Source organism: Tiliqua scincoides, chromosome 2 (genome assembly GCF_035046505.1).
Source record: "Tiliqua scincoides isolate rTilSci1 chromosome 2, rTilSci1.hap2, whole genome shotgun sequence".
In the NCBI taxonomy this organism is placed as follows: domain Eukaryota; kingdom Metazoa; phylum Chordata; class Lepidosauria; order Squamata; family Scincidae; genus Tiliqua; species Tiliqua scincoides.
The window spans coordinates 184938144-184950401 of NC_089822.1; the positions used below are offsets into that span (position 1 = coordinate 184938144).

General features: G+C 44.5%; 1 protein-coding gene across 4 annotated transcripts in view; it reads left to right on the forward strand.

The window, feature by feature from the left end:
• Positions 1–12258, forward strand: part of P4HA2 (prolyl 4-hydroxylase subunit alpha 2) — a 58208-nt gene that overhangs the window by 27131 nt on the left and 18819 nt on the right. For all 4 annotated transcript variants that reach the window (XM_066613819.1, XM_066613822.1, XM_066613820.1 and 1 more), the window contains 4 exons: positions 4788–4925; positions 7403–7642; positions 11425–11624; positions 11836–12012. In XM_066613819.1, coding sequence (XP_066469916.1) covers positions 4788–4925; positions 7403–7642; positions 11425–11624; positions 11836–12012 — 755 coding nt within the window. The remainder of the gene's footprint in view (positions 1–4787; positions 4926–7402; positions 7643–11424; positions 11625–11835; positions 12013–12258) is intronic.

A 12258-nucleotide genomic window follows, 5' to 3' on the forward strand; every position in this document is an offset into this window, starting at 1 on the left:
AAAAGTCTTTGGAGTATTAGATATTTGATTTTCTCTGTAAACCGCTTTGAACTTTTTGTTGAAAAGCGGTATATAAATACTGTTGTTGTTGTTGTTGTTGTTGGAGCCCAGGTCTACCCACCCAAGTGACATCAGCAGCTAGGTACGGTAATATGGAAAACCAAAGGCTACTGAAAAAACTCCACAGTCAGGGAATTAGAGGACAGGTCCTTTCGTGGATTGAGAACTGGTTGGAGGCCAGGAAGCAGAGAGTGGGTGTCAATGGGCAATTTTCACAATGGAGAGAGGTGAAAAGCGGTGTGCCCCAAGGATCTGTCCTGGGACCAGTGCTTTTCAACCTCTTCATAAATGACCTGGAGACAGGGTTGAGCAGTGAAGTGGCTAAGTTTGCAGACGACACCAAACTTTTCCGAGTGGTAAAGACCAGAAGTGATTGTGAGGAGCTCCAGAAGGATCTCTCCAGACTGGCAGAATGGGCAGCAAAATGGCAGATGCGCTTCAATGTCAGTAAGTGTAAAGTCATGCACATTGGGGCAAAAAATCAAAACTTTAGATATAGGCTGATGGGTTCTGAGCTGTCTGTGACAGATCAGGAGAGAGATCTTGGGGTGGTGGTGGACAGGTCGATGAAAGTGTCGACCCAATGTGCGGCGGCAGTGAAGAAGGCCAATTCTATGCTTGGGATCATTAGGAAGGGTATTGAGAACAAAACGGCTAATATTATAATGCCGTTGTACAAATCGATGGTAAGGCCACACCTGGAGTATTGTGTCCAGTTCTGGTCGCCGCATCTCAAAAAAGACATAGTGGAAATGGAGAAGGTGCAAAAGAGAGCGACTAAGCTGATTACGGGGCTGGGGCACCTTCCTTATGAGGAAAGGCTACGGCGTTTGGGCCTCTTCAGCCTAGAAAAGAGACGCTTGAGGGGGGACATGATTGAGACATACAAAATTATGCAGGGGATGGACAGAGTGGATAGGGAGATGCTCTTTACACTCTCACATAATACCAGAACCAGGGGACATCCACTAAAATTGAGTGTTGGGCGGGTTAGGACAGACAAAAGAAAATATTTCTTTACTCAGCGCGTGGTCAGTCTGTGGAACTCCTTGCCACAGGATGTGGTGCTGGCGTCTAGCCTAGACGCCTTTAAAAGTGGATTGGATGAGTTTCTGGAGGAAAAATCCATTATGGGGTACAAGCCATGATGTGTATGCGCAACCTCCTGATTTTAGGAATGGGTTAAGTCAGAATGCCAGATGTAGGGGAGAGCACCAGGATGAGGTCTCTTGTTATCTGGTGTGCTCCCTGGGGCATTTGGTGGGCCGCTGTGAGATACAGGAAGCTGGACTAGATGGGCCTATGGCCTGATCCAGTGGGGCTGTTCTTATGTTCTTATGTTCTTATGTTCAAAGACTTCCAAGTTTTTATAAAAAAATTTAAATATAGAAAATCATGCAGAAAATCAGCATCATCACATTTAGGCTCACATTAGAATGAAAAGTGTCCTGATTGCACCAAAGCATACTTCTGCAGCAGCTGTAGCCCCACAGCTGTGTCCCTGAGCTCCTATCCACTCTTCATGGTAAGCAGAGCCACAAGCCAAAGAGCTATTGTAGCGGGTCAGTTTCCTCCCAGATCAGATACTGTGTTAAGGAGTGTCATTATTTGCATTCCTCCGCCCAGCATCTATGGCTTGCCTGAAGCTGCAGTAACTGCAGCAGCATGCTCATGGTAGTGTCACCAGCATCCCGTGTGGGCAACAAGTCTGAGTAGATAGGAAAATGTAGGATCCCAGGAAATTTCTGGGCTCCCTCCTTTGGCTCCTGGGCCCCCTTTTTGACCCTGGGCCTGGGTACAAATTACCCCCTTTACCTCCCTTTCCTAGGCCCTGCCCCCTGTCCTTCAGAGGTTCTTCTGAGTCCTGCAGAGGCTGCGTATTTCCACCCATGGCCTATGTGGAGCTCAGAATGGCTGTTTAGGCCAAAAAAAGCTGCTTCCAGTTTATGGGGGGAAAAAACCCCGTAAGTGACATTTTTATGCCTTTAAAAGGCATTATGAGGGCTGGGGAAGCCAGAGGACCAAAGAAAGAGCATAGTCACTGCAGGGCTCAGAAGAGCTTCTGGAGGTGAGAGGAGCGCAACTCACCTCCAAAGGGTGTGGGGAGTGCGGGGTGCTCCCCGCAGCCACAGTTAAGTGAAACTGTAGATATAGCCCCCCCCCCCGGTACTTGCTATATTCTAAAATGCCACGTAAGGTGATTATATTTTCTTAATTTTTCACTATTTTTTCTTTGACTAATGTTCCCTATACGAACTCTGTCTTCTGAAGCAAAAATCTTGTTTGATAAGAATGCCTTGCTTCCTTGACAGTTGAGTATTAAGGAAGAAATACTTTTTCACAGAACGCAACTGCATCTGTTCTCTGTTCTCCCCGCCCCCCTTCATTTTGCTTACACTGACAGCATAAAGGCTTTGAAGTGGACTTTTTCAGCTCCAAGTTATAGCATATGTTGTAGCTGTTTTCCAAGAGAAAATGAACTCTTGAGACTTGCCACGTGCAGGAGATGACTGTCTTTGCTGAGAATCGGTTCATGCTGCAAGCACAAAAATGAGAGTGGGAGAGGTCTCTTTGCAATTAATGCTTCATGTTTCCAAAGCTTTTAAGATATGGGCCATATGTGAGTGTAGCCTGGGAGTGCTGCCATCCTTGCCTGTTGCTTGCTGTGCATAAGGTTCTTTGCCTTCCTTAGATGACAATGAGATCTAGCTGTTCTATGTTGTTTTCTGGATCTCAGCCCTTGGGACTGTGAGTTTGAATCCGCCCTCTTTTTCGGCTTCTTTCCTTTTTATTTCTGATCTTTGGCGAGGAGAACAGTTTAAAAAAGTGCTGTCTTATCCTTGCAACCCACATCAATCTAAGGATGCAATCCTATGCACACTTACCGGGGAGTAAGCCCCACTGAACACAATTGGACCTACTTCTGAGTAGCCATGCATAGGATTGGGCTGTGGTATTGACCCACCCCACTCTATTTTTATTTATTATGCCCCCTATTGTCGGATCATCTCATCAATAGATCTGAGCCATCATTATGTGAATTTCTGATATGTAATATTTTAGAGCTATTTCTTTCAAGAAGCCTCATTGTTGGGAACACCTCATTTGTTCTAATAACCCTGATTTTATTACTTGTTTCCATCTTGGAATTTTCTTGAAATTATGTCTAATGACTAAACTAAGTCCATTGTCATCCTTGTCACTGCAGATTAGATGCCTTTACTAGAGAGGTTTATGTTGCTGTTTAATGTGTGATATACACTCTTGGTGCTATATACATTAATACATATTAATAAATAAACCATGTCTAGAGTAGCTGTTTGGTAGCATCAATCTAAATCACAATGGTTGAAATTCCACTCTTACTTTTGTTTGCGGTATTGCTTGAGAACAAAACCACCAGTGTAAGAAAGAGACCTAGTTAGTATACATAACTTGTTATTCTGCTATTACTTTAAGAAAAATTGGGGATGCAGTCCTGACCCTGGAATAGGCCAGCACATGTCACCTGCACATGGCTGACATATGTCCCGTAAGGCACATTTGCACCACCAAGGGAGGAGGGAGGCAGAGCCAGTGCAACAGTAAGGCTGCACCAGCCAAGTCAGGCGAGCATGGGGGCTTGGGGAGGGTGGGAGGAGGGTGGAAAGGAGAAGTTCTGGAGTGGGGGGAGAGTAGGCAGCTGGCAGGCCCATGGGCAGGACACAATGAGCAGGGGGTGGGCCAGGCAGTGGGGCCTAACATCAGTCCCAGGCAACCCAGAGCAACTCTGGGCTGCTTAGGTCTGCACCACCTGTTTAAGTGGCGCAGAACCAACTAGCCCCATTGGGGCCGCTGCAGCATTACCCCAGGTAAGGGGACTGCATTCCCCATGCCATGCCTGCATTTTATTCAGAGCAGGCCAGCCAGACTCCCCGTTCCAGCGTGAGTTAGGATTGTGCTGTCAGATATTCAGCATTTTTCACACCGTGAAATTACCATTAGGTGACATCCTTGTGGAGCAGGATCATTTAATGAAGTCTACCATACTCTCAGCATAAAAACTAACTCATGGTTTGGCCCTTAGGGCTGATCCTTAGATGATACATTCTATCATCTGTTTCTCTCCTCTCTTCATATACTCTCATTCTCACCCCCCCCCCCGGTCTGGGCAAATTGTGGTTTGCCCAAACCATGGTTTGAATTAGGTTTCTAATTTTGGTTTGGAGGCAAACTGTTATTTCTGCAAACCATAGTCTGGATGTAATGACCAAATCAGGAAGTGAGGGAGAGAATCTGAGCACATGAGGGAGGATGGAAGTGGGAGGAGGGAAAACAGTGAGTTGGTCATTACATCTGAACTGGACTAGTGTGTGGCTCATACTTTGGACTCTTTTAGGAGATGTAATTCCTATATCTGGGTCCTACTTGAAGGTAGTTTCAAGTGTCCTTGACCAACGTCTATATTGAGTCATACTTAATTTCTTATAGAGAGTTTTTCCCATCAGTGCTTCTTTCATGTTTATATTATGGATTTTTATCTTCATGCCAAATAACAAAGAACAAATGTATTCTATATAATTTAGAGAGCCTGGTGAGCACATTGTTTATGTTTCAATTTCAATGATTTGAATCCCACAAAGGATATGCTTTGGAACAAAGCAGATGTTCCCAGTTGCGTTTCACCTGGTATTGATTATACACAACTGAGACATGATTCTAGCTGTTTCTGTCTTGTTTCTATAAAGGTTTTATTGCAAACCTCACAATTCAGCGTCAGTTCTTCCCAAATGAAGAAGATGAGACTGGAGCTGCCAAAGCATTAATGCGCTTGCAGGACACCTACAAGCTGGATGCTGAAACCATTTCTAAAGGAGAATTCCCAGGTGATAGTTCTGCTCTTTGACAGGCTTGATTGAACCTGTTGGTTCTTTCTCCTTTTGTTCCCCATCACCACCAATAATGACATGCTTCATGTAACCTGCTTCTTCTTTAGCCATGTTTCTTATAGGTCCAAACCAGTTTCTTTCTGCATTTCCAGAACTGTGGTTGCCCATGAAAACCTTGTAATTTTCAGCCTTCCAGTAAAGCCTAAATGGCTCAGTAACAGTACTTGGCTTTATTATTCTGTAAAACATCATCATGTAGTCACAGAAAGGGATCAGGAAATATATGTAATGGAGTTTGCTGTGGTGTACTTGTTTCAAACAGGGACACACAATTGAAATTGTTAAGCTGAATTCCTTTGCTAATACAGGTCACTGCTAAGAGCTGTTTTACTTCAAATGGGCATGTGAGCTCAGCATTTCTGGACTAGAGGGCGTTTTAAGGTCAGGCAGAACAAGAACTTGGCAGGCTTTGTATTAACACTTCAGTGATAACAGAGATTTACAGGAGCTTAAAAGTTTTTGAAGTAAGAAAACTAACTCTGGCACAGTTTGCATGTTTATAGACTTGTTTAGCTTTGAGTTATGGAAATTTGGGATTTGTTCCACTTTTTCACTGCAGGCAATGCATTTGGTGACTGATGACAAGAAAGTCCGCAAGTTGTGAAATTGTATAAATACAATTCTAAAAGTCTGTGTGAGAGGTGTGACCTGTTGGTTCCAGACAAAAGGTTGTGTCCTAATCCTAGTTAGTCGTGGCCTGAGTCCAAATAAGACTTAGTTATGACTAATTTTTTAAATCTGAAAACATAGGATACAGCCAAGGTTATGGTGGCTTAGAGTCAAGGTGTTTATCAAAACTGCTTTCTGCCCTTGTTCCAAGGAGCTCAGAGAAGTTTTGTGTTTACAACAGTTCAGTGAGGTTCTTTAGGCTGAAGGAGAAGGCCTGTTTAGGTGATATTTGCACCCAGAACTCCTGCATGTGGTGAGCTTGGACCTTGGTTTCTACCGCTTCACTGTATCTAGAATAGAATGCTTGAAGCAGGAGTGAGAGAGAGAGGGCCCATGTTTATTTAGTTTTAGGAACTCCCTGACTTTGCTGTGATTCAAACCTTGCTATTAAGCAGAGACATGGGTCCAAATCCCTATTCTGCCCTCAAGCTCAAGGTGTGGTCTGATTCTCAGCTTCACCTCTTTCATAGAGGATTAACCCTGTATATGCCTTTGGTGAGCTTCTTGGGGGAAGGGCAGGATAGAATCCAAAGCAGGATAATCCAAGTGCATGCTCATGAAAAAGTGGGTTGTGCCAGGATAACGAAACATGCATCCAGGTATATCTCCATTGCTTTGCTTTCTCACGTGCACGTGGAAGCTCACTGAGTTGGAAGCAATGTGCTGTACATAATGTGCATAGGCATTTGGCTGTATGTTGATGGTTAGGACTGCCCCCTTAGAAATATACAGAGGCCTTTCTGTCTTGCAGTTTAAAGGATTATGTGAAAACAAGGAACTTGGATGAGCCTAATAGGGCCTAATCAAGGCCTAATAGGGCCCCTTATCCAGTTCCTCCTCTGGCCATCTCCGGAGGGATTTATGGGAAGTGTGAGGCCTCCCTGTGGGGGAGGGGAGGGCCCGGCCAGTCTTTCCGAGGGGGACCCCTGGTGGAGGCCTCAGACTTGTTCCCCACAAGAAGGGGGGGTTGCGTCACCCAGTTCCCCTTCTTTGGGTTGGCAGCATTCATTAGCCAGGAGCAGGGGCTGCTGTCAGCAGATCCTCCTGCCTGCTCTTCCAACTACCAACTGCCTTGTCATCCCTGGCCTCCAGGTTTATGTAGGGCAAACCCCTCCCCTTTGGCCCCTCCCCTTCCCTCACAGGGAAGGTATAAAAAGGGCCTGTCTCTGGGCCTGCCCTTCCCTGGGCTTACCACAACTCCTCCCCTTCCTCTCTCTGTCTTCCTCCTCTCACCTGGAGTTGCCAGGCTTGTTCCTGAGAGGGCTGGGAAGGCTGCTGCCTCTGCTCTGGTCCAGAAGCCTCCTCCCTGGGTAAGCTGGGAACTCGGGGGAGGAGGGGAACCCCGACAGGAAGATAGGCAGGGTCCCTGACATGAACTCATTCCGACCCTCTCCTGTCCAGCCTCCCCCATGTAGAGCCTGCCCAGCTTGAAAATGGAGGGAGAAATAGATTAAACAGGATAGAACAATTTGTTTATTTTATTTTTTTAAAGATTTATATACTTATATATTCCTGTGCTCAGAACAGTGTACGATAAAGAATAAAAATAATACTAAAGATAAAGCCGCCTTGGGTGCCCTTCGGAGCCGCCTTGGGTGCCCTTCGGGGAGAAAAGCGGAATATAAATCAAATAAATAAATAAATAAAACATATGAAAGCAATGATAGATGTCTTCAGTTTTTAATGAAGTCTGCACACAGTTACAAAAAAGCGTGGTTTTAATACATTTCCAATTCTTAATTTAGGAACGAAGTACAGATCTACCTTGACAGTGGGTGATTGCTTTGGTATGGGGAAAACGGCTTATAATGATGGAGATTATTACCACACTGTGCTGTGGATGCAACAGGCTTTGAAACAGCACGATGAGAGTGAAGAAGCAACTGTCACGAAAGCGGAGATCCTGGATTACCTCAGCTATGCTGTTTTTCAGCTTGGTGATATGCAAAGGGCTATGGAGCTCACCAGGCGTCTGGTTTCTCTTGGTAAGAAAGACAAATAATCCATTCTCCTGATGCAGTGGAAAGTTTCCTGTACCTCACTATTGTTTGTGAAGAAACTTGAACCTTCTGTGATACGTATCTCATTTGGGAGATGATCCATTTGCTGAATAGGAACAGTGCCCACTCCTGGTGGTTTGTGACAGGATTCAGTGCAGCCTTATTTTCCCTCTGCCCCACCCAGCATTCACAGAGAGTGCAATGGAATGTTGGGGAGGGAATAGGAGGCCTGTGTGTCTCTCTCATACCCCTATTTTATGTATGCCTTTTTTTCTAGCCTGGAACTCAAGGTGGGCATGCATGAAGTTCCTAGGTACTTACCCATCCAGGCACTGACTAGACCTGGACCAGATTAGCTTCAGTGAGGTGACTGTATCATGTGACCTCAGAACATACCCTGGAACCTATCATTCCCCCTTTGCTGCCGCCTGGTTTTGGAGTTGCAACCATAAATAGTGGTTTGTGGGCAGGTTAGGACAGATGGGATAGATTTCCCAAAATACCTTATTGTACCTCCCATGCATCTGAAATTCCCTTTCATCAGCGCTGTCTGTGGCACCAGTAAATTGTGTCGTTATTTTAGAAATAATGGTCTGCTAATATAATGGATAATGGTCTTCATTAAAGATGATTTTTACTGACCAATGCAGAGTCTTATTGTGGCGAGTTTAGGTTGTTTCGTCATCAGGAACTGAGTGACGAAACCCAAGGGTTCTTATATTCAGCAGTGAAAAATATCCATTTTTGTATGGAAACTACTTCATTGTGGTATGATTCCATGTTGTACATGAATAATGCAAGTGCTTTGGTGTCTGATACCATGGGTCTTTCCCATGTAGTCAACAACAGACAGTTTTTTCTCGCCTTGAAATGGAAGATCTGTATGTGCTTCTTACATCCCCATCCTACCCCATTCTTTTTGAGTTACTCATATTTCATGCAAAACTTACATGTACCTGGGAAAGATGGAGGGCTATTTGTTGCACGGGAAAGTCCACTGTGATTAGACCAACAAGTGTGGTCATGTTTTTCACGTGACCTTCTCTTCAGCATGAAATATGACCACATAGCAGCTTCATTGGTGCTGGATGTGTTTGAATGACTCAGTTATGCAAAATCATACTTGGAAAAACTTACACAAATTTTGTGTGTGTGTGCGTGTGCATGTGCACGCGCGCATACACTTTTGCATAGTCTTGATTGTGAGAAACAGGGTCACGGAGAGTTTGGAAAGGTTTAGTTGTCCAAGTATAATGGTGACAGGGGAAGGAAAGGGGAATGCTGGGAAGGAAGTTGGTTTCATAGATGATAAAATAGTAGTTTTGAGACTGAGACAGGAAGCTAGACAGGTCATATAGTGTTCACCTCTAATTACTGCAGCCACAGTCTAGTTCCCCTCTTATTTCTGAACTTTCACCAGAGAGTATGTTTCCAAATTTTTCCTCTTCAGTCATGGGAACTAGAGAGAGTTTTCTCCTTGAAAGCCCAAAGGGAAGAATAGGATGTTCCCATGCCAAGGAATAGCATTACTGCTAACGCAGGAAATCAGCAACAGAATTCAGTTCCCTATTAATGCCATCTTATCACAAATACTCCACAGTTCCAAGCAACATGGTAAAGCATAAAACTGTAATTGGTAAAACTTAGTAGAAACCATTAAAAAAGAAACAAGGCCTAATCGTCATAGAGGTCTGTTGTACGATTTTGAATTCCCATTTGAAAAACAAACAAACCCCTGTATTTCACATTTCATAACATTTTCCTGAAGCTTTTCTGCAAGGAAGGATTGCACAGCTGGGCCCCTCTAGGTAGAGAGTCACAGGATGGTGGGGTTATCACTGACAAGGCCGTGGTTATACCCACTGAGCTGCCTAACCACTCTTACGATGGGGTTCTTATGTGAGGTTTTGCTTCGTAAGAACTCATTTGGAGGCTAGAACTAGAGTTTAAAACTCATCTGTGTCCATGGGTGTACACATGCAACATATAGGTATTGCCTGTAGGGCATGTGGGCAGATATGGGTTAACTTTGCTCTAAATATCTAGAACTGGAGCTATTTGTTGGCTCATTGTATTGAGTAAGTCTTGCTTCTGCTGTTTAATCCTGCCAGGTTTTTCACTTCCTTTCTAAAGCTGCAGAATCTTACTTGGGAGTAGATCTCATTGCTTTTTTATTTGGTCTTATAAATGTAGGCAGGGTTGGATCATGGGTTGTCTGAGTTGGAGGTTGGGGATTTTTTGCCAACTAAAAAGTCTTTTGTTCCAATACTGAAGAAGTTGTCTTCCCACAAACATAGAGACTTGGCTTGTGTTTGCATTTTGCTCAAAATGGTTCAGTGTTTATTACCCTGTGAGATTAGCAGAGGCAGAAATTTAAAGTCACATGCAGATGCTATACCAAAACAGCTCTGATTCGAAAGGTTTTTTTGTAAAAGGCTGTTTCCCCTGGAATTTCCTAGGCTTTCCCTGGAATCTCATTAATCCGTTCATAGCCATGAAGAGGCTATTAACCATTATGGCTGCACCCTAAAAGTGGGTTACATGATACTCAACTAGTTTAGCTTCTTAGCAGTGCAATTCTATGCATGTTTACTCAGAAGTAAGTCCCAGTGTGTTCAATGGGGCTTACTCCCAGGGAATGACCAGTATGTTTTAGTATGTATCGGATGGCAGCCAAAAGCTCTTTGAAGTGTCATGCTGTATAAAATATGAATGTCTTGGGGCACAATCCTACCCTGCACTGGAACAGGCAAACCAAGAGGCTTGCACTGTATCCAGCACAGGATAGGGGCCCAAAGTGGCTCAGCTAGAGTCAAGGGGAAACTTTTCCCCTTACCCCTGGGTAAGGTGCCTTGGCCCCAATGGGTCTCCTCAGACTTGTGCCACCTCCTGAAGTGGCACAAGTCTGAGGAGAACAGAGTGGCTTGAAGCTGTAGGAACAGGGTTGGGATCTGGCACTGCCGGATCCCAGTCCCACCTCTTGCTCTCCACCCGCCCACCCCCAGGGTCGCCCACTACCCACCCTCCCCCCGCCCAGGAACGCCTCCCTCCCTCCCACCCACCCCAGAGCCTTGTGTCGGCCCAGTCGGGGATTCAGTCTCTGTGTGCCAGCACACCTCTGTGTGCTGATGCAGCTTACTCCCAAGGTGGCACAAACATGCTTTATGCCACGCTTGCCTCTGGATTGCGCCTCTGGATTGCGCCATTACTCTGACATTACGGTGAATAGCAGTATGGTTGTCTATGCAAAGATATATTCTCTAGCAAGCACAGTTCATCAACATTATCACACATTTATACAGTATGTTCCTTCTGGAATCATATTGTGTTATCTGCAGAATAGCAGATAAGGAAAGTTTCTTAGGCTGCAGTCATATGCACACTTTCCTAGAAGTAAGTCCCACTGAACATAGTGGGACTTATTTCTGAGTAAACATGGGTAGAATTGCTCTGTTAGTTTCTCCTTTGCGTCTGGTACTGGTTGGCATAGGCTGCAATCCTAACCACACTTTCTCGAGAGTAAGCCCCATTGAACAAAATAGGACTTACTTCTGAGTAGACCTGGTTATTATTGTGCCCATAGTCCAGCAATTGCATTAGAGTTTAATTCACCCAGCCCAAAACAATAATCAGTTAAGTCAACACAGAGGATCTGTTCCATTGCTTTTTTTAAAATAAGATTTTAACATTGGCTCCCTCTGATCCACTTCCTGGGACAGTATCAATTTTAAGTGCTTTCTCTCTTTTATTCTTATTTTCCAATGAAGATCCCAGTCATGAGAGGGCAGGTAGCAACTTGCGATACTTTGAGAAGCTGCTGGAGAAAGAAAAAGAAGCTAAGTCACTAAATGAGACATCGGACACAACAGAACCAGCAGCACAAGGTGGAATTTATGACCGTCCTCAGGATTACCTACCAGAGCGTGAGATCTATGAGGCCCTTTGCAGAGGAGAAGGTGTGCAAATGGTGAGAGAGAAGGGGGAAAGTCCCGAAGGGTAAAGGTTGAGCCTCTTCTTTCAAAATGCATTTGCAGAGAAAATATGCAGTATGCGAACTTGCTGACACTTCCTCTAGCTTAAGAGAAAGTTCATGTGTAGTTCCAGGTGTGCAGGACATCGTAGCTTTACAGGTCAACATTAGTAATCATTGTTTATCTGTTTTTGTTTTTTTTCAACAGACACCTCGAAGACAGAAGAGACTGTTTTGTAGGTACCATGATGGAAACAAAAATCCCCACCTGCTCATTGCACCTTTTAAAGAAGAAGATGAATGGGACAGCCCACACATTGTCCGATACTATGATGTCTTGTCTGATGAAGAAATAGAGAAGATTAAAGAGCTGGCTAAACCAAAAGTAAGTCAGTACAGTGGGTCAGTACAGTGGGTCTGCTGTATCTGTGGATGCAGGGCACATTGATTTCACTATGTAGGTGTGCTCCACTTGGCTCCAAAGGGGTTTGGAGGTCTTCCAGAGGCCTTAGAGCAGTGTTTTTCAAACTGTGGTTAGGACCCACTAGGTGGATCATTTCAGGTGGGTCCCCATTCATTTCAGTATTTTATTTCTAATATATTAGACTTGATGCTACCATGGTATGTGACT